The 23784-nt window shown below is 42.6% G+C and overlaps 1 protein-coding gene across 2 annotated transcripts in view; it reads right to left on the minus strand.

Moving 5' to 3' along the window:
• PSTPIP2 (proline-serine-threonine phosphatase interacting protein 2) overlaps window positions 1-22591 on the minus strand; it is an 84541-nt gene extending 61950 nt beyond the window's left edge. Inside the window, exon 1 of one of the 2 annotated variants that reach the window (XM_053571805.1) lies at window positions 22220-22591. In XM_053571805.1, the coding sequence (XP_053427780.1) occupies window positions 22220-22252 (33 nt within the window). In that variant the 5' untranslated portion in view covers window positions 22253-22591. The remainder of the gene's footprint in view (window positions 1-22219) is intronic. The other variant, XM_053571804.1, reaches the window with a different exon arrangement.
• Between the last annotated feature and the right edge of the window lie 1193 nt (window positions 22592-23784).

A 23784-nucleotide genomic window follows, 5' to 3' on the forward strand; every position in this document is an offset into this window, starting at 1 on the left:
GTGAGCCCCCAGGCCTGGACATGCTCTCACTACTTTATTTATTTATTTATGAGACAGAGTCTCACTTTGTCATCCTCAGTAGAGTGCCATGGCATCATAGCTCACTGAAACTCTTGGGCTCAAGCAATTCTCTTGCCTCAGCCTCCTCAGTAGCTGGGACTACAGGCGTCCGCCACAACACCAAGCTATTTTTAGAGATGGGGACTTGCTCTTGCTCAAGCTGGCATTGAACTCCTGAGCTCAAGCAGTCAAAAGGCCTTAGCCTCCCAGAGTGCTAGGATTACAAGCATAAGCCACCATGCCTCACTATTTCTGTTCAACACTATAAGTCCTAGCCAGTGCAATATGGAAAGCAAGAAAAAGAAATAAAGAGCATGCATTTGGGAAAAGAAAAAGTAAAACTGCCTTTATTTGTAGATAACTTGATAATGTTTATAGAAAATCCTAAGGAATTTACAAAACAATTACTAGAAATAATAAATAAATTTAACAAGGTTTCAGCACACAAGGTCAGTATACAAAAATCAATTGTATTTCTATATAGCAGCAGGCAAAATAAGAGAGAAAAATTGTACACATAATTTATAATGTCATAGAAATATTAACTATTCAGGGCTAAAAAGTTGCACATGATTTATTCACCAAAATCACACAAATAGCATTGCTGGAAGAAATGAAAGATCTAAATAAAGGTATTATATGTGTGTGTGTGTGTGTATGTGTATTTGTGTGGGAAGATTGAAAGGGTGAATATTGTTGGGGTTTATTTTTGCAGTTTTTGGCCAGGGCTGGGTTTGAACCCACCACCTCCAGCATATGGGGCCGGTGCCCTACTCCTTTGAGCCATAGGCACTGCCCATGAAAGGGTGAATATTGTTAAAGCAACAATTTCTCCAAATTGATCTATGGATTCAACATAATCACATCAAAATCCCCAAAATCTTTTCTTTATACGTCTGCAAGCTGAGGCTCAAATTCATAAAGAATTACAAAGGACCTAGAACCAGCAAGAAAAAAATTTCAAGAACAAAGTTGGCTCAGTGCCTGTAGCTCCGCAGCTAGGGCGCCAGCCACATACACCAGAACTGGTGGGTTGGGATCCAGCCTGGGCCTGCCAAACAACAATGACAACTACAACCAAAAAATAGCCACATTGTGGCAGATACCAATAGTCCCAGTTACTTGGGAAGCTGTGGCAAGAGAATTGCTAAAACCCAAGAATTTGAGGTTGCTGTGAGCTGTGACACTATGGAACTCTACAGAGGGTGACATAGTGAGACTCTGTCTCAAAAAAAAAAGAAGAAGAACAAAGTTGGAGGATAGACAAGCAGACCAGTGGAGCAGAATAGAATCCAGAAATGGACTCAACTTGTATACAGTTAACTGACTTTCACCAAAGAGGCCAGAGCTCTTCAATGGAGATATGGTAGTCCTTTCAACAAATGGTTCTGGAGCAACTCCATGAACCTGTTGGGGAAAAGAGCTTCTCATTCCATGCTACAGGAGCCTCTGATAACTTGTTGCTGTGACTCTTTTCCCCCTGTTCTGTTCTCAAGTGGTCACTGGGCAGAAAGTGTAGAAAGCAGAGATAAAGCAAACAGAATTTGTACCTTCTCAAGCCACCATCAGGGTTACAAGGGCTGCCTGCAAGCATTCCTCACCTAGCTCTGTGCTGCAGTTCAACTACGCTCCTATCAGGATGTCTGTACACAGCCTCTACAGACATAGACTCCAGGTCACAATCACCCAGGCAGCTTGTTAAATACACAGACACTTCAGTGCCCCTTCTCCAAGACCTGCTAATTCTGAACTCAGGATTATATGGGATTCTCTACCTTTATATACTTCTTCCAAGTAGCTGGAACACAGCTTGAGAACAGCTGCCATAGAAAATATAAAAGACAAGAGAACAATCATGCTTCCTGCCTAGAGATCTTACAAGAAGAAGAAAGCAGGCTGCAGGCCCCTGGAACAATAGAACACAACAGAAAATGCAAAAGGAGATCAAACAAGACCTTCCATGGTTTGCATTTCATTTGAAAGTCTCCACATCTTGAGTAAAACATACAAATGGGCACTGATGCCTTTTGGAAGCCTAGAGAGCCCCATTAGAAAGGGGAAGAGGGCAATTACTTTGCATTTCATACAAAGGCTGCCATTTGCTTGACTCCTGGGCACAAGGTAAATAAGTGCGCTGCACTTTGCATTTAAAAACCACATGTTCCATAAACACGGTAAGACAGGAGGTATTTCCATGTTTTAGAGGTGGAGAAAAGAAGATACTAGGAAACCAAGTTTTCCTTATCACTGCCTGTAACCACTCGGAAAAATTTTAAGTCTCAACAAAAACATTTTCCAAATCTCTCAGTTATTTATTAAAAGCTATAAGACGATAGTAGAATTGGGAGAAAGATGGAGAAGCTCATTTTACCTCCCGATGCTGTCAACCTTGATCTTTATTTTCTTATTTGCCACTCAAGGAGGTAAAATCAAATAGATTAAACTCTGCAAATTGGATTGTTGTTAATTAATATTAATAATTAACAATATTATGTCTAATATACTTTGAGTACATGCTGTGTGTCAAACAACAGACTAGGTATTTTGTGTGGAATATCTTGTTTAATCTCTACAACAATAGTATGACACATGAATCATTATTATCTTCATTTTATAGGACAGGCAATTGAGCCTCAAAATAAGTACATATTTTGAAACATATTAAAGTTAGCATTCTTTCTTTTTTTTTTTTTTGAGACAGAATCTCACTATGTCACTCTCAGTAGAGTGCTATAGTATCACAGCTCACAGCAACCTCAAACTCTCTCTTGCCTCAGCTCCCACGTAGCTGGCACCTGCCACAACACCCGGCTATTTTTCTGTTGCAGTTTTCATCACTGTTTAGCAGGCCTGGGCTGGGTTTGAACCCACCTGCCTCGGTGTATGTGGCCAGTGCCCTACCCACTGAGCTACAGGCGCCGCCTAAGTTCGTATTCTTAAACCTCTTAACCACACAGCTTCTGTTATTTGAGGAGAAGGGCCATATCTAACTTTTGTTAGTCCATTTCCTTGCAATTCTAAATGGAAAACAAAAAAGCTTTAATGCCACTCTTGGGTCTGAGTCCCAATTCTGCCATTCATGAGCTACATGCTAATAGCTCAGTCACTCCAAGTGTCAATTATGGGGATTATTAGAAGGATTAAAAGCAATGTGTTTCAGTTCAGCGTCCATAGCACAGTGGTTATGGCACCAGCCACACGCATGGAAGCTGGCAGGTTGGAGCCTGGCCCAGGCCTGCTAAAGAACAACGACAACTGCTACCAAAAAATAGCCGGGTGTTGTGGCAGGCACTGGTAGTCTCAGCTACTTGGGAGGCTGAGGCAAGAGAATTGCTTAAGCCCAGGAGTTGGAAGTTGCTGTGAGCTATGGTGTCACTCTACTGAGGGCGACATAATGAGACTATCTCACCAAAAAAAAAAAAAGGCAATGTGTTTCAAATTTGTCAAGTGCTTCATAAACTAAAGGAATTGAGGGAGATACATTAGAGTTTTTCATTAGCAAAAGATAATGTGTGTGTGGGCGGCACCTGTGGCTCAACAGAGTGGGGCACTGGCCCCATATGCCGGAGGTGGCAGGTTCAAACCCAGCCCTGGCCAAAAACTGCAAAAAAAAAAAAAAGATAATGTGTATGGACCATGTGATTTTTTTCATACAGAGCATGGCGCAATAAATGCAGCATGCTAGGTCTTCTCAAGTATGTGTATGGTCATTTGGGAAGCAGCTAGAGAGATGTTAGAGCAATCTTAGCAAGGGATAATGAAAACTGCCATTGGTGTATTCAACCATGTTCTCCTAAGCCTAAGGTCAAAGTCACCACGTGATTGTGCCCTTTAACTTTCTCTTAAGCAATGACAGTGGACTGTGAGGGCAAGAATAAAATTCCACCCTAGTTCCTGCTCCAACATTGTTCTACAAGCGCATAGTCTGCCCACCTCACCTCCTGCAGCCCTCACACATCCCCAGCTCTGTGTAGGAGAGACCCACAGTTGACATTTTCACATGTCTGAATGTCCCTCCTCTCAAGACAGTGGGTCGATTAAAAAGGCAACTTCACTTAATGGAAAATAAGTGAAGTGAAAGTAGAATCTGAGAAAACTGAGCAATGCAAGAACTCATTAGGGGGGAAAAAGAAGACTGGAAGAATACACACCAAAATGCTGTAAGTCATTCTCTTCTTAGCATCTTTATATATTTTCTAAGTTTTCTATGATATACTTTTATTACTTTATAATCTGAAGTCTTTCTCCCCACCTCTATTCTTTAAGGGTAAATTGAACTCTTCTATTTATCACTCATCTGTTCCCAAGCCACACTATAATATCAAATAATCCACAGCAACAACAGAAAACAGGGAAGGACCCAATGAGGAAACTAGAGATTTATAGGAATTTCTAAATGATATGAAAAGCAGATGGAACTAGATGGGCAGAGGTTAGAAGACAGTCAAAATAAAGAAGAAAGTATATAAACATTCTTAATGCAGTACTAGAACCTGAGCCCCAAGATCCCAGTCAACAGGGGCTGAAACAAGAGCTGCCTCGAAGACATTGGCAGGGTGTTTAGAGGACACTGGGAACCCTGCCAGTGCCCTGCCCTACTCTGGGTACAAGCAGCTGGTTGTGACATTTGTGCCAAAGCCACAGTTGGTATGGACTACACCCTGCGGTAAGCTCCCAACATGGGCACGGAGACCAGAAGAGCCTGGCAGTCTTCAAAACTTCCACAATAAAAATTAAAAGAAAAAAAGACCTCAGGGCTCTGAGGTCCTTTATCTAAATGCCCCCAACTTCCAAGGAATGCCTTTCCCACCTTCTCATGCAAGACAGACACAAAAATATCAGTAGTTGTCAATACAAGTGTCTACTTAGAAAACCATAGGTCATCAAGTGAAAAACTGAGAACACAATTAAATACAACAAAAACTACAGCTTTCTTACATGTCAAAAATAACAATTTAAAAATTGTAATTTAAAATACAAAGTTCCTATTTAACAAAATCTAAGAATAAGTCTTTTTGAAGCAAAGCTATAAAACATTACCAAAGAGCATAAAGATCTCAATAAATCATAGTCCAAGATGGCAAAATATAATATTAAAAAGATTCAGTTCCTTACAAGGGTACATGTGAAACTTACTAAATGTAGAATATAAATGTCTTAACACAATAACTAAGAAAATGCCAGGAAGGCTATGTTAACCAGTGTGATTAAAATATGTCAAATGGTATATAAAACCACTGTATGGTACCCCATGATTGCATTAATGTACACAGCTGTGGTTTAATAATAAATAAATTTTAAAAAAATAAAAATAAAAAAATTTTAAAAAGATTCTGTTCCATGAAAATAAATCTAGAAAATTAAAATAACTCTAATCAAAATCAAAGTTCTAATGGGATTTCTTTTAAAATTTATTATAAAGCCAACCCAGAAAAGAGATGAATGGAAATAGCCTCTAAAAGTATAAAAAACATAAATAATAGGTGAAGACTTGCCATACCATATTAAGAAATAGTATAAAAGTATATTACTCACATTGATAATTAGGCAAATAAAATACAAATAACAGTCCAGGAATGTCCTAACTTATATATAAGGGTTTAGTAGATTTATGCTATAAAAGGAAATATTTGAAATCAGAAAGCGAAGGATGGCTTGTTCAATAAAGGTGACAATGACTTTCATTTTGTCAAAAACCAAAAACAGAGCTCTTTCTAACATCATACTCTAAGTCTGTGGTTAAAGGGATAAATATGGAAGTAATAAATGTGTGAGAAGAAAATACAAAATATGTATATATTGGGGTGAGAGATAATTATCTAAGTATAGCCCCAACCATAGAAGACATAAAGGAAAAAGACTAATAAATTAGCCTATTCTGATTCAGAAAATACAGTTTACCAAAACTGACCACTTGAGATAGAAAGCTGAACAGGCCAATTGATATGAGATGCTACCCTTAGCATGAAAATTTAATATCACGCATATACTTGGGGTAAAAATTAACTTTCCAATAAGTGGTGCACAGATAACTGGTTAGCCATTTAGAAAAATGCGAAAATTAAATGCAAACTCCAAACCACACACAAAAATAAATTCAAAATGGATCAGTGATCTAAATATAAAACCATATAAATATTGTTGTCATTGTTTGCTTAGCAGGCTTGGGCTGGGTTTAAACCCAACAACCCTGGTGCATGTGGCCTGCGCCCTAACCACTGAGCCACAGACCCCGACCCTGCTTTGGTTGATTTATGTTTCTGCTTTTCACTGAATAAACCTATGTCACTAACTTGCCTCAGAAGTAATAATGAACTTCTGTTCTAAAAACTAGAGCAAATGCTCATGCCTGTAATCTTAGCACTATGGAAGGTCAAGGTGGGTGAATTGCTTGAGCTCAAGAGTTCAAGACCAGCCTGAGCAAGAGTAAGAACGCCATCTCTACTAAAAATAGAAAAATCAGCGGGACATTGTGCTGGGCACCTATAGCCCTAGCTACTTGGGAAACTGAGGCTGGAGAATCTCCTGAGCCCTTCAGTTTGAGGTTGCTGTGAGCTGTGATACCAGGGCATTCAACCCCAGGGCAACAGAATGAGATTTTGTCTCAAAAAATTAATTAATTAATATTAGAGCATATAATAATATAACATAATATATGACATTGAGATCATTCTGTAGAATATGCTAACTTTTGTATAAGAAAGGAAAAAATGAGAAAATATGTATCTGCTCATTTGCGTTAAAAAAAAAATAAATAGAAGAATAAGCCAGAAAAGAATGAAATTAGTCACTTACAAGCTGTGATTACAGTGAAAAACACTTTGAAATCATGTTTATGTTTTATTTTTATACTTTCTTAAGAAACAGGATCTTGTGGTGTTGCCCAAGCTGGGTGCTATGGGTATTCACAGGTAGGATCATTGTGCACTGCAGCCTCAAGTTCCTGGGCTGGAACAATCCTCCCAAACAGCACGTCACTAGGCCTGGTTCTGAGTTAGTATTTTAAATGGTGGGGAAGAAACCGGAAACAAATTAACAAGTAGAGCATAAACTAAAATGGAATAAAATAGAAACAAGGACACCTAACTACATTTTAAGTGACTATGGAAGGAGGGAAAGAGAACTAACCTAAGTAACTTTGGACATGGTATTTTGACTCTGTATCACAAACTAAGATAAAAATAAATAAAAATATTAAATTCTAGCTTGCTTTTCACAACATTAGGGTTAGCAATTCTGAAACTGCTTTCTATGCATCTTAGGACTGAGTAAATGAATAAATACATTGTGGATAACAGGAGCCAGGTTTCTTACAGAAAAAGGAACAGTGGCATACTATAGCTGGCTCACATTTAGTGAGAGCGCACATCTGTGGTAATTCCCCATTCAGTAATGTCATGCTAGTAGCTTGAAACTGGCCATGGAAGGGAATTTTTACACCACAGACATTGGCAAACACTACAAATTGGACTTTGTATCCACTGGAGAGGCAGTTGTTAAACATTGACCAGCACAATAATGGAAGGGAGCCTAGAATAATCCCTATGGTGTTGGAATGGAATTGGCGGTATCATTATACATGAATATTTTTCCTAACTCTGTCTGTGAATGGTGACATCCATGAGAACACCTAGAGCACAAGTCTCAACTTCTAAATACCTATAGGAACCAGAATACTCTGGAGAAATGTCAGATTCCAGGACTAGGGCAGGGAAATTACCAATTAAGCCTGTAATATCTGTGTCAGTAAACAGAAAGTGCTCAAAGAATAATGGGTATATGTCAAAAGGAGACAGAATCCAGTTTAAAGGAGCTCCCTACTATCCAAATCTAGAACAATTAGAGCATCAAATGATGATGGTAACATTATAATCCATTGAATAAAATAAAAATCCATACTAACAGGGGTAAGGGAAGGGAAGGGAAAGGTCTTCCCTACAGTAAAATGCCAACTTCAGGATGTAGATGAAATTATAAAATCAACAAACAACCTGTGAATGTTTTCATACATTGCAAATTTATACACAAATGTTCATAGCAGCTTTATTTATAATAGCCAAAAACTGGAAACAATCCAACTGTTCATCAACAGGTCAATGGATAAATGGTAGTATTCCATAAAATAGAATAGTACTCAATAATAAAAAGGGATAAGCTATTAATATGCACAAGAATATGGATAAATCTCAAAATAAGTACAGGTGAAAGAAGCCAGGTTAAAAAAAAGTTTCAATTATACAATTACACAAATTCTGGAAAATGCAACTGAATCTATTTTGACAGCCCATCAGTGGTTTCCTGGGAAGGGGATAATGGGGTGAGAGAAATTCACAGGGTCCTGAGGAAGCTTTGGGAGTGATGGGTATGTTAACTATCTTGACTGTGGTAGTTTCATGAAAGTATACACATGTCAAAATATATCAAACTATATACTTGAAACATAGGCAGTTAATTATATGTCAAGCATTTTCCAATAAAGCTATACAAAGAAATATTGACCATCATCTGGCAACCATCTTAGTAATAACTAATTCAGGAAACTGGATATGTACATGGCTTCAAAACACCTACCCTGAAGTTACTTATTAACTACAAGGGGGGAAATCAGTAGTTTTACGATGGAGAAACCAAAAAGACACAACTATGGTGTGCTGAAGAATGGCGCCCAAAGATGTCTACATCCTGATCTCCAGAACCTGTGAATGTGTTTCCATACATGGCAAAAAAAAAACAACCTCATCACATTAGGAAAGGTTGAAACTCTCCACCATTATCAAGGAAGCATAGGGAAATAGCCACTGTCATATTCTACTGTCAGGAATGCTCACTGGCACATTTTTAGAAAGCAAATGAGCAATGTCCACTAAAACTTTAAATACATTTACCCTTTGACTACTAGAAGGTCATCCTACAGAAATAACTACACAGGTGTAAAAAGATAAGTACACAAGTACGTTCACTGAAGCATCATAATAACAAAGAACTGCAAACAACCCAAATATCCAACAAGGAAGACTGTCTAAATCAGCGGTTCTCAACCTGTGGGTCGCAACCCCTTTGCAACAATAAAAATACATCGAGGTGTTAGGAAGGTTGAGAACCACTAATCATACAGTGGAAAACTGAACGGATATTAGAATAAAGCAGAATTATATCTACTAACATAAAAAGGTACAAAATATTGTTAGAAGAAAAAGGAAAGTTACACATATAAGCCCATATTCGTTTAAAAAAAAGTATAGGTAATTTATATGTAACTACAAAGACAAAAAAAAGTCTAGTAAGGAATATACCACACATGTACTTACAATTTCTGAACTGTTTGGATTCCTATAACAAAATTGGACATAAAATTGGAAACAACTTCATACTTTATAAATACAGATTAATTTGTATTATGTATGGTGATATCCTAGCTTTGGAAATTTAACATAGAAGGCATAAGATTTAGTAGACGTCAGGGCAGCACCTGTGGCTCAGTGGATATCCAACAAGGAACTGGCCGGCCCCGGCCAAACTGCAACAAAAAAATAGCCAGGCGTTGTGGCAGGCGCCTGTAGTCCCAGCTACTGAGGCAAGAGAATTGCCTAAGCCCAGGAGTTGGAGGCTGCTATGAGCTCTGTCATGCCACGGCACTCTACCGAGTGCGATAAAATGAGACTTTGTCTCTACAAAAAAAAAAAAAAAGATTTAGTAGATGTCAATATTCAGAAAGTTGGCTAATGTTCAACATCACTCATCTAACCTTCAACATGATCCAAATCGCAGAAAAATTCAAGTCCACAGGGACATGAGAAGTGTAATTTACAAATCCATTGAAAGAGGAAAATCTGAGAACTGAAGGTATGTTTTAATTCATAAGGAACATTAAACCATCCCTTAGTGTACAACTAATGTTAATGCTAAGACATTTACAGTAATAAAACCAAGTTGGAGGTCTGTAGGCTCCACTGAGAGGTTCACGACCATGCATATCAGAAGGAAAAATCAGCAATGTGTCAGTGATGTGTGAAATACACACCCAAGGCGGCACCTGTGGCTCAGTGAGCAGAGCGCCGGCTCCATATACCGAGGGTGGCGGGTTCAAACCCGGCCCCGGCCAAACTGCAACAAAAAAATAGCCGGGCGTTGTGGCAGGCGCCTGTAGTCCCAGCTACTTGGGAGGCTGAGGCAGGAGAATCGCCTAAGCCCAGGAGCTGGAGGTTGCTGTGAGCTGTGTGATGCCACGGCACTCTACCGAGGGCGATAAAGTGAAACTCTGTCTCCACAAAAAAAAAGAAATACACACCCAAAAGTTCCCTGGAGAATCCCCCAGACATGCCTTACACATTGCCCAGGACCCAGAAGGCAAGCAAGTGCAGGGAAGCCACTATAACCAAAGCTGGAACTAGGGCCCCAAATAAGGGACCAGGGGAACAGAGTGAGATACCAAACCTCAGCAGACCAGACAGAAAAGCCAAGAAAGCAAACCAGGTCAAACAACAAATGTGCTGCCATTACTATCAAAAGCAAATATAGAAGTAGGAGCCAGGAATTCAAAGTAGGTCAAACCCAAGGGAATGTCCAAAGTTGTTCCATTAGCTGACTTGAATACCTTCTCACTCCAAGTGCAAGGTTTGACCTCAATTCATACAAATCTCAAACAGCTTCTGACAATGTTCATGTCATAGCCCGACAATAATAAAATTTTGAAGGCTTTTTTTTTTTTTTTGAGACAGAGTCTCACTATGTTGCCCTAGGTAGAGTGCTATGGCATCACAGCTCACAGCAACCTCAAACTCTTGGGCTTAAGCAATTCTCTTGCCTCAGCCTCACATGTAGCTGGGACTACAGGCGCCGACCAGACACCCGGCTATTTGCAGTTGTCATTGTTTGGCAGGCCTGGGCCAGGTTCAAACCCCCCAGCCCTGGTGTATGTGGCCGGCGCCTTAGCCACTGAGCTACGGGTGCGGAGCCTATTTTTCTTCTTTTAGAAAGCATTTATTTGTTTACTGATTCAGAAGTATTATTGTATATAAAACAGCCATCCAGACACCATTGACACAGTAACATAACGGGAATTAGATTAATTTACAAGACTTCCTTTTCATATTTCACCATTTACTATTCCACCTCTGCACCTGGAAGAGTATCTTTGTTAGAACCCATTATCTGTGCATTTGTTAATATAACATTGGAGACTTCCAAATAGTCTCCAATGTTCTCGGCTGAATAATAAGTAAATATTTAGAGTTTTTACAGTTAAGAGAACAAGGAGACCTAATCCTACACCTGTGTTTTCTCATGAGGCTTATATTTGCCAATAGTCTTTTTTCCCACTTGTACCTCTTTACATTAGGACAAATGTGTACAGTCATGGAGTCACCACCACAGTATAAAACATCTCCATCAAACAAAAAAATTTCTCCTTTTCCTTACACCTATCTCCTCTCTCCATCACCCCTGGCCCTGATACAATTTCTGTCCTTGTGGGTTTGCGTTTTCCAGTGTATGATATAAATGGAATCATACAGTGTGTGGCCTTTTCGGTCTGGCTTGTTTCACATGGCATTGCTTTTGAATTATATCGTGCGTATATCAGTAGTTTGCTCCTTTTTATTGAATAGTACCTTGTTGGGGTACTGTTCAATATTATGCTGTATTATAATTTTTTTTTAATACAGAAACTCAAGCTGTGGCCCTGGGTAGAGTGCTGTGGCATCACAGCTCACTGCAACCTCAAACTCTTGGGCGTAAGCGATTCTCTTGTCTCAGCCTCCCAAGTAGCTGGGACTACAGGCGCCCGCCACAACACCCGGCTATTTCTTGGTTGCAGTTGTCATTGTTGTTTTTAGCTGGCCTGGGCCAGGTTTGAACCTGCCACCCTCGGTGTATGTGGCTGGCACCCTGCCGACTGAGCTTTGGGTGCTGACTTATAATTTGTTTATCCATTCACTAATTGATGTGATATTTATGTTTCGAGATTTGGACTGATAATAAACAAATGCATTATAAACATTCGTATATCAGCCTTTTGACATATGATTTCATTTGTCTTGGGTAATTATTAAAAGTAGGATTTCTGAGATGGATGTTAAATGGTATGCTTAAGTTTTTAAGATGTGCTAAACCGTTTTCCAAAGTGGCTATTCCTAACAATGTATGAGATTCCAGTTGCTCAATATCTGTACTAACACTTGATTATTTTCAGTCTTTTTCATTTTGGCCATTATAGGAGATGTGTAGCAATGTAACATTGTGATTTTAATTTTTCATCAGAATGTCCTTTTATTGTCCGATTTATTTGAGTTTTAATAGTTCTTTTGTATTCTAAATACAAACCCTTTGCCATATATCTGTTTTGGAATTTTTTCTTCTATTTCTGTGGAGTGTCTGCCCATTGTCTTTTTTCTTTTTTTCAGTATGTATTCTTTACAAATTTACTTTTTTAATTTCAAAATATTAATTAAGGGAAGGAATGCAATTTTTATTATATGAATATCTCATATGCTGCTTAAACAAGGGCTTTTGGTGTGCCCATTATCAGAATAGTGTTCATTGTACCCAATAGGTAAGTTTTTATTCCACATCTACTCTCCCCCCTTTTGTGGCTTCTCATGTCCTTTATATCACTTTCTGCCCATGTGCACCCATCTATTAGTTCCCACTGATTAGTAAGATCATAGGATATTTGATTTTCCATTCCTGAGATGCTTTGCTTAGGATAATGATCAATGATCTCTGGTTCCGTCCAAGTTGCCGCAAATGACATTATTCCATGGCTTTTTATGGCTGAGTAGTACTCTGTGGTATATACCACATTTTCTTTATCCATTCATGAATTGAAAGGCATTCAGATTGATTTCACATCTTTGCAATTGTGAATTATCCTGCAAGAAACATTTGAGTGCAGGGTTTGGTTTTTTTTTTTTTTTTGATAAAATGACTTCATTTCCTTTGGGTAGATATCCAATAGTGGGATTGCTGAATCAAATGGTAGGTCTATATTTATTTCTTTGAGGAAGTTTCCCACAGAGGTTGTACTAATTTGCAGTCCCACCAGCAGTGTATTAGCATTTCTTTCCCTCTGCATCCACTCCAGTATGTTTTTTGAGTTTTTAATAATGACCATTCCAAAGGTCTTTAATCTCAATTAACTACCCTTCTATTTGAACCAGATAAGCAAAAGGGGAATAAACCTTGAAGTCTTAAGACACTGTGAAGACTATAAAATACAAAGAACAATCACTTCCCTACAGAAGTACTGGTGTGGATGCATGTCACAGCTGCTAGGCCATGTTAACTGTAAACATCGACTTAATTCTTTATCCCAAGAAATTGCAAGTTAATGGAAAATATTTATTGTTAATTAAAAAAAAACTTTTTATAAGGTAAAACCTGACCTCAGGGTGCTCATTCCCATTCTTACATCTTAGTCATCTCCCTTCCTGAAACCCTGATGCAGGGGAATCTTTAAAAAAACAAATTCCTATGTTTCCTGGACTTGAATTTTCCCAAATGAAAGTGGATTTAGAATTTCTAATAAGTTTTGTGCCAGAAACAAATTAGGGTTAATTATCAATTAATCAGAAAGTAAAACTAATCTGAATATCCTATTTCCTAAACATTCTAGAAAATCAGAGTCTACTTCCTCTCCTACCATGTTCTGGTCTCAGAGTCCTAGAATATTAGAGCTAAAGGAATTCTTAGAGATCAACATATCATTAATTTCCATCTTCTTACAAATGAAGAAACTGAGGTAGGCATAGTTGCAATTTGACCAAAGTCTGTAGTCTCTTATTACGCGCAGAAATACATACATGCAAAAGTGTTACTCAACCAGTAACATTCAGAAAATGCAGTAATCTCCAAGTCTGCACATCAGACTGACTGACTTTGCTTCTGAGAAATAATACCAAGTAATGCATTGCTTATTGCGGGTGCTGCTCATCCTCAGTGTCTTAGTGAGTCAGCCTCCCCATCCTTGAAATATGTGACACTTGTTTCTACTTGCACCTACTGATTCTTTATAAAATTCACAACAATTTGTGCTGTCTTTGTGGTTTTTCCAAAGTTTTAATTTAAATTCAGTTAAGTTTTAGATTTAGTGTATTTTTAGTTTTGCCACTGCCATTTCACTGAGGCCAGCCCACGTTCAGTTTACTTTAGGTCCATAATTTACTGGAATGAGAATCTTTACATATTCAAATTTCAGAGACTTCTTTTTTCTGAGATAAGGTCTCACTCTGTTGCCCACACTGGAGTGTAGTGACATCATCATAGCTCAGTGAAACTCAAACTCCTAGATTTAAGAAGTTATCCTACCTCAGCCTCTAGAGTAGCTGGAACTGTAAGTGTGTGCCACCACACCTAGCTGATTTTTTTTTTGTTGGGGGGGGGCGGTGGAGAGATGAGGTCTTACTCTTGCTCAGGCTGGTCTCGAAATTCCTGGCCTCAAGCGATCATCCTGCCTCACCTTCCCAAAGTGCCAGGATTAGGATAGCATGAGTCACCATTCCCAGCCTCAAATTTCAGACTTAAGCATGTCATCGATGTCAGAATTTTAGAAGCAAATTATGGAAGTATTTCTTTCAGTACATATTCATTGAAGTCTGCCTCCTTTTCTCCTTCTCTAACTTGTTGATTTCTTAGCCAGCTTGATTGAGTGAGCATCTTGCATGAGTTCAGAGCACAGAGGAGTACTCAGGCATCCTATATGTAAAACACATGCACAAATGATATTCAACTTAGCTAGACTGGTAAGTCTGATTTGTTCAAACTAAATATCAACTAAATGGAGTTGAAAACCTACACACACACTTGCACACAAATGTTTATAGAAGTCCTATTAACAATTACCAAAATTTGGAAACAATCAAGATGTTCTTCAATAGGTTAATGGATAAACTGTTATATATCCATACAACGCAATATTATTCAGCCGTAAGAAAAGAGCTATCAGAGAACAGGAAAACATGGGGGAATCTTAAATGTATTTTGCTAAGTGAAAAGAAACCAGCCTGAAAAGGCTACACACTATGTGACTCCAACTATATGACATTCTGGAAAAGGCAAAACTATAAAGATGGTAAAAAGGCGAGTGGTGGCGAGGAGTTCACAGGGAGAGAAGTATGGATGAATAGGTAGAGCACAGAGGACTTCTAGGGCAGTGAAACTGTTCTGTATGATGCCATAATGGTGGATATATGACATTACTTGTTTGTCAAAACCCACAGAACACAAAGAGTGAACCCTGATGTGAACTACTGGCCTTTAGTTAATAGCAATGAATCCATGTTAGTGCCTCCATTGTAACAAATGTACCACATTAATACAAGATGTTAATAACAAGGGAAATGAGGAGGACATATGGAGAAATCTATACCATGGTTCAATTTTTCTGTAACCCTGAAATTACCCTAAATAACAAAACCTATGAATTTTTAAAAATTGTTTAAAATGAGGAAACAGTGTGTTTTAGCTTTCTAGGTAATTACTAGAACCAAGATTTAAGTGACTTGATCATTTCAACAAATTGGCTTTTGCCAACTTATTTTCAACAATTTGGCCTACTGCCTGCTAAAGCCACACTGGTTTGTCTGTTCCTCACATAACCCTTTCCAGCCTAACCATTCCCTCTCCCCTTCCCCCAGCCATCCACAGGCTGGATCAACCTTATCCTGCATATCTCAGCCCAAAAGTCACCTCCTCCTCAGAGAAGACCCCTGTGATCACTTTGGCCCCCACTCTCCATTCAGTCACCCAATGTGGTTGGCAGATAATGACCTGCCTCTCAAAGATGTCCAAGCCCTAATCCCTGGAATTAGGGAACATGTTACTTTACATAGCAAAAGGAATTTTGCAAGTGTGATTAAATTAACAACCTTAAGGTGGGTAGAGTATCCTGGATTAGCCAGGGAGACCTAATGCAATTACAAGGTTTCCTTAAGAGCCAGAGAAGCAGAGTGATGTGATTGGGATTTTGGAAACAAAACAGGCCCCCATGCCAAGAAATACAGCAAGGCTCAGCTATTTTTTTGTTGTTCCAGTTTGGCTGGGGCCAGTTTGAACCCACCACCCTTGGTATATGGGGCTGGTGCCCTACACATTGAGCCACAAGCACCGCCCAGAGAAGGGATAATTGTTTTGTTTTTTTTTTGTAGAGACAGAGTCTCACTTTACCACCCTCAGTAGAGTGCCATGGCGTCACACGGCTCACAGCAACCTCCAGCTCTTGGGTTTACATGATTCTCTTGCCTCAGCCTCCCGAGTAGCTGGGACTACAGGCGCCCGCTACAACGCCCAGCTATTTTTTTATTGCAGTTTGGCCGGGGCTGGGTTTGAAACCACCACCCTCGGTATATGGGGCCGGCGCCCTGCTCACTGAGCCACAGGCGCCACCCGAGAAGGGATAATTGTTAATGGCTCCACATTGCCTTTTGCTTCTAGGCAAAACAATACAAAATAGCCATTGTGGTGTGTTTCTAAGAACTAGATTATCAAATTAGATTTGGCCTACAGGCAGAGTGATTACTCTGTTTATAACCCCAGCACTTTGGAAGGCCAAGGTGGAAGGACCACTGAGGCCAGGATTTTGAGACCAGCCTAGGCAACATAGAGAGATCCCATTTCTTTTTTCTTTTTTTTTATTAAATCATAACTGTATACATTGATATGCCCATTTCTTTTTTTTTAGAGACAGAGTCTCACTTTATCACCCTTGGTAGAGTGCTATGACATCACAGCTCACAGCAACCTCCAACTCCTGGGTTTAGGCGATTCTCTTGCCTCAGCCTCCCCAGTAGCTGGGACTACAGGTGCCTGCCACAATACCCGGCTATTTTTTTTGTTGCAGTTTGGCAAGGCCTGGGTTTGAACCCACCACCATCGGTATATGGGGCCGGCGCCCTGCTCACTGAGCCACAGGTGCCGCCCGAGAGATCCCATTTCTAAAACAAAATAAAACTAAAATAGAATAGCCAGATGTGGTGGTACACACCTATAGTCCCAGCTACTCAGGAGGCTGAGGCAAGAGGATTTCTCAAGCCCAAGAGTTTGAAGTTGCTGTAAGGTATGATGCGATAGCACCCTACCCAGGCTGACAGAGCACCTGTGGCTCAGTGAGTAGGGTGCCGACCCCATATACCAAGGGTGGTGGGTTCAAACCCGGCCCCACCCAAACTGCAACAAAAAAATAGCTGGACGTTGTGGAGGGCGCCTGTGGTCCCAGCTACTGGGGAGGCTGAGGCAGGAGAATCGCCTAAACCCAGGAGCTGGAGGTTGCTGTGAGCTGTGATGGTACAGCACTCTACCAAGGGCAGTAAAGTGAGACTCTGTCTCTACAAAACAAGAAATAATAATAATAATTCTATTTCTAAAAATAAAAAAAATAGTCAGAAGTGGTGGTGCACATATATAGTCCTAGCTACTGGGAACCCAGGAATTTGACGTTGCAGTGAGCTATGTATATGATCAAGCCACTGCACTCTAGCCTAGGCAACAGAGTAAGACCTAGTCTCTAAAAAGAAAATATTAATACATACATATAAATTTGGTTAAAGCTACCTCTGTAAATAGTTAGCTGCAACCTAACTTAGTATATAAACAAGATGTAACTTAGCAAGAGTGCATTCTTATAACAAGTAGCCAATCATAACAGTTGAGCTCTCACCTAATCACAGGCTGCAAACTGCTCAGACATGCCCAAATAAGGCAACTGCCAAACTATAACCAATGTGGCTGTTTCTGTATGTCACCTCCTTTTTCTGTCTGTAAATACCACCTGCCTATGTTGCTGGGTGGAGCTCTCTGAACCTTTACTGGTTCAGGGTGCTGCCTGAGTCATGAATTCTTTCTTTTATCAAATAAACTCTGCAAAATTTAACTTGTTTTAAAGTTTTTCTTTCAATAAAATCCAAAAGAGAGTATTTAAAAGTTAGAGCAGAGCCAGCCACAGTGGCCTGTAATCCTAGCACTCACTCTGGGAAGCTGAGGCAGTTGGATTGCTTGACAAGACCAGCCTAAGGAAAAGTGAGACCCCCATCACTCAGAAAAACTGAGGCAAAAGGATTGCTTGAGCCTAAGAGTTGGAGGTTGCTGTAAACTAAGAAGCCATGGCACTCTACCCAGGGCGACAGCTTGAGACTTTGTCTCAAAAAAAAAATTACAGCACCAAGGCCAGGTGCGGTAGCTCACACCTGTAATCTTAGCACTCTGGAAGGCCAAGGTGGGTGGATCACCTGAGCTCATAAGTTTGAGACCAACCTGAGCCAGATTGAGACCTCGTCTCTAAAAATAGCCGGGTGTTTTGCCAGATACCTGTAAGTCCCAGCTACTCAGAAGGCTGAGGCAAGAGAATTGCTTGATCCAAAAAGTTTGAGGTTGCTGTGAGGTGTGATGCCACAGCACTCTACCAACGGTGACAAAGTGAAACTTTATCTCAGAAAAAAAAAAAAAATTAGAGCAATAGTCTAAACATTGTAGTGCCACATGGAACAAACCTGGAAGGTGTGTGATAGTAACCTGTTTTCCTCTGTTTATCAAAAACAAAACAAAACCAAAAAACAGCAGCCTCCTACACTCTCTAGAGTACTGTACAGTTGGCCCCCCTTATCCAAATCCATGGATTCCACCAATCCCCTTCAAAAATATCCCCCCAGGAAATATAAAGTAAAAAATAACAATACAATAATAAAATATACAAATGAAAACCAAATCACTATAACAATTATCTACACTGCATTTACTATACTATATACATTTATTAGGTATTATAAAATATCTGAGATGATATGAAGTATATGGGAAGGCGTGTGTAGGTTATATGCAAACACTTCTTCGTTTTATATCAGGGACTTGAGCATCCACAGATTTTGTTATCTGCAGGGGAATCCTGGAACCAATGCCCCACAGATATCAAGGGACAATTGTATAGACAAAGGCACTGAGCAACGCTGGTAAAGCCCCAGAATACCGAGATTCCAATCTGGTCATAGTTTTGGAGCCTAAGTACAGCCCTGTTTTGACAGCGGGGCGATAAGCAAGTTCAGACAGCCCTGAGACTCCCTGGTCAATCCCCAGGCAGTGAGAGAGGCCCTGCCCACCGCAGGTACAAGGTGCCAGGAGAGCAACCAGGAGGCTGGTCTGGACGAAGAGCCTTGGGAATCAGGAAAGTCCAGTCAAAATCAGTATCTAGAGGGATTCAGGGGCAGGTTGAGCCTCACACCCAAGTGAGAAGCCTGGAGATCCCTAGGGGTGAAAGAACATCACTTTCATCTACCTTCTGGAACAGGCTCTACAGTCACCTGTGCACACCCACATCTGAAGGACACTTGTGCCTGATGATACCAATGACTGCAACTTTTCTTTACTGTGGCCCAGCTGTTTCCTGGAGCTTTAGAAACCATATCCATGGTCACTGGCTATTTCTAATGTGGTACTATCAAAGTTAACCAAGATAAATTACACAGCACTCCTTAAACAAATGGACAGAAAATGTATACATAGGGAAGGGTGGGAGAGAGGCAATACCGGTATCAGGCAAACTCATTTCAGATCCCAGATTCATATATATATATGGAGAGATAGAGAGATGGGGTCTCGCTGTATTGTCCAGGCTGGCCTCAAATTTCTGGGCTCAGCAATCCTCCTTTCTTCAGCCTCCCAAGTAGCTGGGACTATAGGCACATGACAGTTATTTTCTTTCTTTCTTTTTTTTTTTTTTTTAGACAGAGCCTCCAGCTGTCATCCTGGGTAGAGTGCCGTAGCATCACAGCTCACAGTAACCTCCAACTCTTAGCTCAAGCAATTCTCCTGCCTCCGCCTCCCACGTAGCTGGGACTATGCCTGCCACAATGCCCAGCTATTGTTGTTTGGCGGGACCAGGCTGGATTCAAACCCGCTAGCTCAGGTGTATGTGGGTGGTGCCTTAGCCGCTTGAGCCACAGGTGCCGAGGCCACATGCCAGTTCTGATCAAAGTTTTACAGAAATTGATTATTTCCTTTTGAAACAGATCCACCAAAAGGCTCCATTTTCATGGAGCACGTGAACAGCATTGTTTTTAAAGTGTGTGTTGACTCATACTTTCCAGGAACATGTGCTGCTTAGACTATGGGCCTCTCAAATGCCTGGGAACGTTCCTCTCTTGGGCCAGTGATGGGTCTTTCCTGGTTGTATCCCTTCATCTCTTCCTGGATTTTTCTGTCCCTTTTCTCTTCTTCCATAAACACAGGCAGAATTCGTTGAGTGAATTCTTTTTGAAGTTCTTATCTCTTCATTCTTTCTCCTTGAGTGTCACCCACTTTCTTTTATTGTCAACTCTCTGCCACTAATAATAATCTGGGTTTGGACGGTGCCTGTGGCTCAAAGGAGTAGGGCGCCGGCCCCATATGCTGGAGGTGGCGGGTTCAAACCCAGCCCCGGCTAAAAATAAATTAATTAATTAACTATAAAAAAAGAAAAAAAGAATAATCTGGGTTCATCCTCACAACAGTCCTATGGGTAGACACTGTTACTGGCCTAACTTTTATGCATAGACAAACTGAGGATTTGGGAGTGGAAGTAGTCTTCCCAGGGTCACCAGACCACTCAGGGGCAGAACTAGGACTCGAACCTGGGCAGTCCCCCTCAGAGCCTCTGCTGATCACTGACGATCCTCCTGCACTTCACACTGTTCTATGAGCTCTCACCTGGACATCTTTACAAGGGAAAGAGCCATCTCCACCCAGAATGTCACCCACCAGACATTAAAGAGTACTCACTGACATGGTTGCACTGGTTGTTTAAATATTAAAATACTTCCAAGCCCTACTGCCCGGCACCCTGTCCTTCCCCCTGGACACAAACACACCCTCCTCCAAGACATCCTTACAGCCAGCAACCCCTGGCCTGGTGCTGAGGGAGGGGGCTGGGGAAGAAGGGTGCTTAGCACTTTGCTGGCCTTGGCCTTGCTGGCCCTACACCTGTGGTTAAATACTGTTGATATCACTTCTGTCTCCTTCTCCTTCTCTCTCCACTAACCAGTTCCTCTGCTGACTTCCTTATTTCTGGGGCCCTCACCTCATTCTCCAGTTTACACAGACGCATGTTCCCCACAATGCCTGTTATAGAACCCCAAAAGACTCCTCAGGCCTCTGGTGAGGGCCAGCTGTGAGGTCCTTGGCTGCTCTGAGAAGCTGCCACATCCTGCACTTTAGGGTAGGCAGTGCCCCAGGAGAACCTCAGAAACTCGGGTGAACAGACCTCACAGACAGGGTCTAAACTGTGTCCCTGGGGTCCCCAAGCCAGATTTCTCCACTCAGCAGCCCACGGTGGGGAAAAGGGACCTGCCAGGCAGGCGTGAAGCTAAATGGGAGCAAGCAGAAATCCAAGTAAGCAGCTGTGGGTCAGCTTCCAGGGGTCTTCCTAGTCCTAGCTTACAGGGATGAAGCCGGAATAAGAGCACCGGTAAGTTGGTCTGGGGAAGGGGACTGGACAAGGGAAAGGCGGCCCTGCTGCCTCCAGACCCGGCTGGCCTCCCAGACTCGGATGCCCCCACCAGCTCACAGGGTCTCACACCTCTGCTTCTTTATGGTGCCCCAAGGGGCTTAGGGTAGGACCTTGGGAAGGGCTGAGAAAACAGGGCTGCCAGACAGGGCAAAGCTCCAGCAAAAGCAAAGAGAACCAGTTCTGGACGGTTTGTTTGCTGCAAAAGCCCAGGGGCGACTGCAGCTGTCAGCCCGGTTAAGCTCACCCGGCCCCATCCCAAGTCCCCCCAAACCTGCCCAAGGCTCAGCCCTCAGGGCAAACGGTGACTTGCGCTGGACAGATCGTCCTTTCGGCCTCTGTTTCCTTCGTGACACGAGGGGTTAATGTCCTGACTCTTAACGTGTTCCGGACTACCCGCGTCCTCAGGAGTATGTGTTGTTGGGGACCCGGAGAAGAGGGTGGGGGCCAGGTGGGGCCCAGGGGTCCGGTCCCTGGGACTTGTGAATACGCGGGGGTAGACGGGCTGAGACAGAGGGAGCAGCAACCTGGCTTCCGCTCTCGACCTGCCCCTTAAGCAGCGGGCCTGAGGCCGCCACCCGGGAATGAGTACCTGGGCTCTCGGCGCGCGGTCACCGAGGGCGTCGGAGCCGGGGAGCTGGGGCGCCCGCCCGCCGCGCTGCTGTCCGGGCCCCAGCTGGAGATTGGCTGACTTACCCAAAAGTTCCCCTTGAACAGTGAGCCCGTCATCCCGGCTGGAGTCGATGGGCTCGGAAGAGAGTTGGGACAGCAGACGTGACCGGGATAGGAGGCCTGACAGTCCCTGCCGGCACTCCCGCAGCCTCAACTTTTGAGTTCCACAATCGCGCGGGGGAGCCACCCCGGGTCCTAAACCACCCCCGATTCTGCGAGGACCTGGCGAAGGGACAGCAGCTCACGCCCGGACGCAGGACACTCAAAGCCCCACGGCGTCAGGCCACGATCAGTGAGTGAGCCCGAAATTCACGCCACCTCCTTCAGGAAGCCTTTGCGTTGGGCAACAACTAGTACCGTCTCCTTCCCAAATTCGGCTTCTCTTCCCACTCCAACCCCGCCCCCAACCCCGGAGCGAATCCCTGGCAGAGGAAAGCAGCTCCGCGGGTCTGTGGGAGGAGCCGGGGTCCCCGCCTGGTGGGAGGGCAGCGGCGAGGGCCGGCGTGAACTCCGGAGAGCCCGGGGAGCCACGGCGCACGGGCGTGTTCACTGCACTGGCCGCCCTCTGCAGATCAGGCCCTGGGGAACATTTTAGTCGAAGTGTCACCGGCAGCCTGAACAAGAGCGAGACCCCGTCTCTAAAAATAGCCGGGCTTTGTGGCGGCCGCCTGTTGTCCCAGCTTCTCGCGAGGCTGAAACAAGAGAATCGCTTGAGCCCAAGTGTTTGAGGTCGCTGTGAGCTGTGACGCCACGGTACTCTGCCCAGGGCGACAGAGTGAGAAGACTCTGTCTCAAATAATAAATATCGCGGAAATGTCACTGCTGCTGTTTGCCCTTAGTTCCAGGTCCCTTAGCAGGGTCCTTACAGGGATGTCCGAGAGCTCAGTTCCTCCCCAACCCGCTTTGGTTCTCCAGACAAGCAGGACCCTTCTCAGCCAATCCCACCCTCGCAATGAGAGCAATGCTTTCCTCGGCTCTTCCACCAAGTCAGACCCAGCTATGCTTTGTAGTAATGCGCAGCTCTACGACAAAGTATTGTCGCCTGCACAGAGCCTAAGTCAGACCTGAGGCCCAGAGAGGCTGACTGACCACCTGCCAAAGATCTCACTTAATTGAAGCAATGCACAGCTCAAGGTTAGAGTTCTGCCATTCTAACGCAGGCTGGGCTTGGCTGGTGTAACTAAAGCGGCTAAAGTGCCAGCCACATATACCAGAGCTGGCGGTTGGAATCCAGCTGGTGCCTGCCAAACAACAACGACAATTACAACCAAACAATAGCCAGGCATTGTGGCAAGGAGCCTGTAGTCCCAGCTACTTGGGAGGCTGAGGCAAGAGAATTGCTTAAGCCCAAGAGTTGGAGGTTACTATGAGCTGTGATGCCACCCACGGCACTCTACCCAGGGCAACAGCTTGAGGCTCTGTCTCAACATATGCAGGTGAAGATAGACGTCATTTCTAGGGCAGATGCGCCCTGGGCCAGGAGCAGGTCTCAGGGAGGGGAGGGAGGAGGTCAGGGGGCAACCCCCACCCCCACCCCGGTCCGGCACACACTAGCCTTAGAGCAGGTTCTAGCTAGTACAAACACAGTG

This window comes from Nycticebus coucang, chromosome 19 (genome assembly GCF_027406575.1).
Source record: "Nycticebus coucang isolate mNycCou1 chromosome 19, mNycCou1.pri, whole genome shotgun sequence".
NCBI lineage: Eukaryota > Metazoa > Chordata > Mammalia > Primates > Lorisidae > Nycticebus > Nycticebus coucang.